Genomic DNA, 6,000 nt, shown 5'->3' on the forward strand with positions numbered 1-6,000 from the left:
AACAACAGCAACCCTGTCCTTCATGAAACTTGTCTTCTTTAGCCTTGTGTCTGGTTTTCCATCTCTCTTCCTAACCATCTTCTTCTTTTTTTAGTTCCCACACCTCTGCCTACACTTCCATCTTGGTACATATAGTACTCTATTCCCAACAAACCTTTCGGCTCACTCTTGTCCCCCCAGGGTGATCTCATCTAGTCTCGTCTCATAGGGTTCAGATCTGCCTGCTCCTCCAGACACCTAGAACTCCACATATCCAACTCTGACCCTCCTATTCCCCACCCCCCACCACTCTACACACACACACACACACACACACACACACACACCATCTCCCAAGTTTACTACTTTCTGGTTTTCTTCTCTGGACCTATACTGCCTCTACCATCATGTTCATTCCCAACAAAGTTTGGGGAACCCAGAGGATTACCTCTTTCTTATGCCCATGACTGATCATTTACTGGGCATTACCAACTCTATTTCCTAAATATTCCTCAAAAAGTGAAAGTGAAGTCACTCAGTTGTGTCTGACTCTTTGTGACCCCATGGACTCTTGCCAGCCAGGTTCTGCTGTCTATGGGGATTCTCCAGGCAAGAATACTGGAGTGAGTTTCCATTTCCTTTTCCAGGGGATCTTTCCGACCCAGGTATCGAACCTGGGTCTCCTGAATTGCAGGCAGACTCTTTACCCTCTGAGCTACTCAAGTTAGTCCATTTTCTTCATCCCCAATTCAGACCTGCATTCTTTTACCTATTGAGAAGTCTCTTAATTGGCATCTGAAGGTGTTTTGTATACTTAATATCATTATGTAAATAAAATGGAGAAGGCAAAATCTCCCATGTAATTTTTAACATACAACCTAAATGGTGCTTTCAAGATATCGCATGTGTATATACTTCAGAAAGTATTTCCCCAGCAGCTACTTTTTGCCTCACACCAGGCTGAACTCAGGGAATGATGCCAAGATAAAGCAGACAGTCTTTTCCCCAAGGGTGTCACACACTGATGGAGAGATCTGGCATATAAATGCTTATAAAATCAATGCACTTTATAGTGGCTGATGCCACGCAAAGCATTGGATATTTGCTCTGAAAATTCTTGGTGTTTCCTTGTACTGTCAGAGAATTATTAGATTAGACACAGAAATCTCTCATGGGTCACTGAGTGAGGAAAAAGCAAACCTGCCCGAAGGAGCCCTTTCATCAGACAGTCATGCCTTACTGATATGCCCTATGTAAGGGAAATCATGAACTTTGGCTTATTTCTTTCAGAGCAAATCTTTTTGTTACAAGACTAATGAAATTGACGTTTACATGGAAGCTGTTTTATTTCTTTGAATGATTTCTAAAGGTATTTTAAATAACTTTATCAGTGGATAAATGCTGCTTACACTAAGTGCAAAAGTTGTCATGGTTCAAGGGGATCTGGTTTTCAAGAAGCTAAAAAGTGTTCTGAACTGTGAGGGCCAAGGAGGAGATTCAAAGAGGAGCCCAACAGTTGGTGTTTGTCTATACTTCTTTTTCCAGTGTTTTGTTTTGTTTTGTTTTTCTCATTAGCTTCTGTCTTAGGACACATATTGTCTCTCACTTTAAGTAGTGCAACATTTAATGAATCCGATTACTAGTTGAGGTTTGGGAACTCCTAATGGTCAGCTCCGGGAGTTGGTGATGGACAGGGAGGCTGGCGTACTGCGATTCATGGGGTCGCAAAGAGTTGGACACAACTGAGCAACTGAACTGAACTGAACTGAATGGTCAGCTACATAATAATTTCAACTCCTAAGCTAGTGGGTAGAGGAAAGAGGACCTGGAATGCAGAGCTCACACCCACTGGATGTGTCACCTGAAGCAGGTGCTGACTGATTGCTAAACCCATTGCATCTTGCCTCTCCCCTCTCCATCCTCCAGGACGGCAGTGCTCCCTATGGGGCCAGGTACGTGGGCTCCATGGTGGCTGATGTGCACCGCACCCTTGTCTATGGAGGGATCTTCCTGTACCCAGCAAACCAGAAAAGTCCGAAGGGCAAGGTAACTCTCCTCTGTCTGCTGGCTGAATCTGCTCAGGGAGCTGGTCACAATTCCTTCTCATCATGCCTGTTTTTGGCTACCATCTGTCTGTGAGTGGGCAGGTGGAAGAGAAATGAAGTATATATGCCATTAATAGTGTTCTAAGGTTGTGGTAGAAGGTCTGGAGGAGGAGGAGGCTGAAGTTGTTGGTGATTGTCACTGGCCTTTACTTCTGTGGCTCTCACGCTCCTCAATTCACTGTGAATCAGCTGTGTTCACCCCCCACTTTCCACATGCTGTGTCTGTCTTTTTGCTTCATTACCAGCTGATTTTGGATCATAGATCCTTTTGAGAACTTAATGAAACTTACGAAACTTACATGAAACTTATTACATGTAAACATACACATTACATATGTCATCAGGGGGTTCACAATAACCTGAGGATGACCCAAGAATTTCCTAGAGAGTTCTCAGAAGTTCAGGCTAAGAACTTCTGAACTACCTGTAAAGGTAGCTCTGGAAAGATCTCATTGCAACTTTATGAAACAAAACCTAAAATACCTGTGTTATCAAGTGGGAATCGTATGATCCCAATGCGTCTATCTTGAATAGACCGTGCCATGGAAAGGTGTCTGATTTTTAGCCAGTCACAGAATCATAGGTAAGAAGACAAATTCAAATAAATGTCTGCATATTCTCTGACACACTAACAAATAGCCACACATATATGCATCTCTCAGTGCGGGCGATCCGACCTGAATTATTGGAATGTCAGATTCAAAGCCATGATAAGAAGTCTAACACACCATGTGAAACCAAAGAGAAGATTTTAACATGCAGGTTAGTGTATCAGGCATTTCTCTTCCTGTGATGGTTTAGCTCTTGTATATCAGCTTGTTGGACAGATAAATCTAGTGAGCAGAACAGTGCTAAGGAGTATTACATGAGATCAAGTAGAAGATGTGGAAATTCTTAGGTAGAACCACATTTGCCATCTACTCAGTTCTAACAAGGAGAACATTAAGACTAATTACTACTAGCTATTAATATTAAGATGATTTAAAATTAGTCAGAAAATACCTACATATAATTACAAAAATATTTCGGCAAGATATATAACTGCATATATAGACCTACATTTATAGTACCATATTCAAAGTACCATTAATTTCTTTTTTTAAACTATTTGGAGGATAATTGCTTTACAGTGTTGTGTTGGTTTCTGCCATATGACAACATGAATCAGCCATAAGTATACATATATCCCCTCCCTCTTGAATCTCCCTCCCACTCCCGACCCCATCCCATCCCAACATAGCACCGGTTTGAGCTCTCTGTGTTACACAGAGACTTTCAATTATCTATTTTATATGTGGTAATATATATGTTTCACTGCTACTCTCTCAATTCGTCCCACCCTCTCCTTCCCCTGCTGTGTCCACAAGTCTGTCCTCTGTGTCTGCGTCTCTATTCCTGCCCTGCAAATAGGTTCATCAGTACAGTTTTCTAGGTTCCATATATATGTGCTAATATATGATATTTGTTTTTCTCTTTCTGATTTACTTCAGTCTATATAACAAGATCTAGGTACCACTGATTTCTGATCTCCATGTTTTAGCTCTCATGGTCTCTGTGACCATGTTTGTGTGAATGGGTGGGTAGTGGGATGTGACTGCTTCTCCTCCTATTGTCTCTGTAGAGCAATGTAGATTTTAATTGTGGGGAAAAAAAATAGATCACATAGCCTGCAGGTAAAGGCACCATGAAGATCTGGACACTGTGTTTTAAAATGAGTTTACTACAAAAATATCTTAAGGTCAGAACAAAACTTGGTCCCAAGGTAAGTTTTATGTAAGTATCCATGTCCTTATCTATCTATTTTTTTATAGTATCTGAATTAACATGGTACAAATAAAAGCATCTTATTCTGTTTCCCCCAAATGGAAATAAATGCCCCCTACAGTTTTAACTTACTTTCTGCTCAGTGCCTGGCTCTCCAATTCAGATTGGAAATAATTTGTTCCTCTCTTTGAAATAACAATAATTTAAAAATCAGCACAAGATGTAACTATGAAGAAAAGAATGGAAAGAAGTTGTGCAGAGCTGGATCAATCACTCTGAAAGCTGATTACAGAAGAGGAAATTTAAGTTACAGATTTCATACCTATGAGGGAAGGAAGGAGAGGATAGTGTGATATAGAGTCAGAGCATGCAGCAAGAACGTCACCTGAATCTGTGTGACGTGTGTGCATGTGTCTGCTGTGGGTCAGGGGATGAGGAAGAAGTCAAAACATAATGACAGACAAAGACCCAGAAAGGACATGCAATCAGCCCGTTTCAATTCAACTCACCATATACTAACTGGACACAGGATTGACACCTAGTCATCTCATAGTGCCTTTTAGAAGGGCATTTCTTTCTCAGAACAGGCACTGGATCCATGTACCCGGCTTGGCAAAAAATAGTACAACTGGTTTCCGCCCATTTCTGCCCTCCACTGGGAGCCCTTGTGCAGCATACACTGCAGCCTTGTTTGGACACTTCCTAAATGTCAGGCAGTACTAGGAATGAAGATGCCACAAAGACCAACCTTAAGAGATGCCTCCCCTGCCCTCAAGGGAGGGCGTCCAAGGAGGAAGGCAGATGTTAAACAAACCTCAGAGTCAGAATTATCACGAAAGGGGAAGTACAGGATGCTGTGGGAGAGCAAGCAACAAGAGACCAGGCAATTCAGTCTAAGGGGTCAAAAGAAAAGGTCATCTAAACACCAGAAAACTCTTCAGCCAAGTTGACACTTGAGCTGTTCCTCCCCACCATCCTGGACAGTGTGGTTATCCTGAGAGACCACCCAGCACTCTCTAGGTGACCCTCCAATCCCATCCAAGCTTGACTCTATTGGCCTTAAGGTCTGGCATGTAGAGGCTCCTAATGTGGACCCAGAATCACTTCACCTCATTAACGAACTAATGAGAAGTGAACACTAAGATCTCATACTCCCAAGTCTCTCATAATCACAAAGGTCAGCAGACAGGTAGCTATCGACTGGAGGTGTCCCCAGAGGCATATGTGATCAGCATCAGCTAGGGCACCCAGCCTTCTGGAGAGTGTTGGTCTCTGGCAGCAGCTCCCCTGAGATGGGCAAATGTACTCACACTAATGAGACAGAGGCTCAGCAGTTGGAATTCCTCCTGGAGCTTCAGGCACATGGTTTGGGGGTCTTGGCAACTTAGAACACTTGTCCACCTGACTCTGTTTCTCCTCAGCTCCGGCTCCTGTATGAGTGCAATCCTGTGGCCTACATCATCGAGCAGGCGGGAGGGCTAGCGACCACAGGCACCCAACCCGTGCTGGACGTGAAGCCTGAAGCCATTCACCAACGAGTCCCCCTCATTCTAGGGTCCCCAGAAGATGTACAGGAATATCTCACCTGTGTACAGAAAAATCAGGCAGGCAGGTAGTGAGTCTGACCCACAAGCCCTCTTCTCTTTGTATGTGCTTTGTTAGGGATGAATAAGTGAGTGAATGCTGGTGATGAGAAACAAAAAGTAAATTCACTGAATTGTGTGCAGAAGAGCAGCAGCGAACTGCTCATGACAGGTCTAGAAACCAGAGGCGAGTTTGTGCTCAATGTAAAGGGCTGAAAATAAAACCCACACGTGAAAAGAACAACTGTGATTTGTCTTCTGTCATGAACAGTGGTAAATAGGGTTGTTATTTATCAGCCCAAGTAATCAGCAGCTATCCCTTGTGGGCAGAAAGTACAGAGGTCAGTTAAGAATTTGTCTTGGCTGAGAATTTGAACCTAATGTCTTAATCCTGTAGTGATTAATTTTCTTTCTAATAAAATAGATACATATGTTTACTATATATACTCATTTCATATATACTTATACATATATATTTAATGTATATAAATATATCCATTATAGATATTTAAATGCCTGACTTAATTTCTTAAAAGTTTTGCCTTATTGTGGATAGGCTTTGAGTTATA

At 42.2% G+C, this 6,000-nt stretch overlaps 1 protein-coding gene across 1 annotated transcript in view; it reads left to right on the forward strand.

Annotated features, from left to right (window-relative positions):
• The window catches only part of FBP2 (fructose-1,6-bisphosphatase 2), a 44,323-nt gene extending 38,651 nt beyond the window's left edge, over window positions 1-5,672 (forward strand). The window contains exons 6-7 of the mRNA XM_010836045.1: window positions 1,906-2,025; window positions 5,270-5,672. Of these exons, the coding sequence (XP_010834347.1) occupies window positions 1,906-2,025; window positions 5,270-5,464 (315 nt within the window). The 3' untranslated portion in view covers window positions 5,465-5,672. The remainder of the gene's footprint in view (window positions 1-1,905; window positions 2,026-5,269) is intronic.
• The last annotated feature ends 328 nt before the right edge of the window (window positions 5,673-6,000 follow it).

The sequence above is a fragment of the Bison bison genome, unplaced genomic scaffold, assembly GCF_000754665.1.
Source record: "Bison bison bison isolate TAMUID 2011002044 unplaced genomic scaffold, Bison_UMD1.0 scf7180017864057, whole genome shotgun sequence".
Taxonomy (NCBI): domain Eukaryota; kingdom Metazoa; phylum Chordata; class Mammalia; order Artiodactyla; family Bovidae; genus Bison; species Bison bison.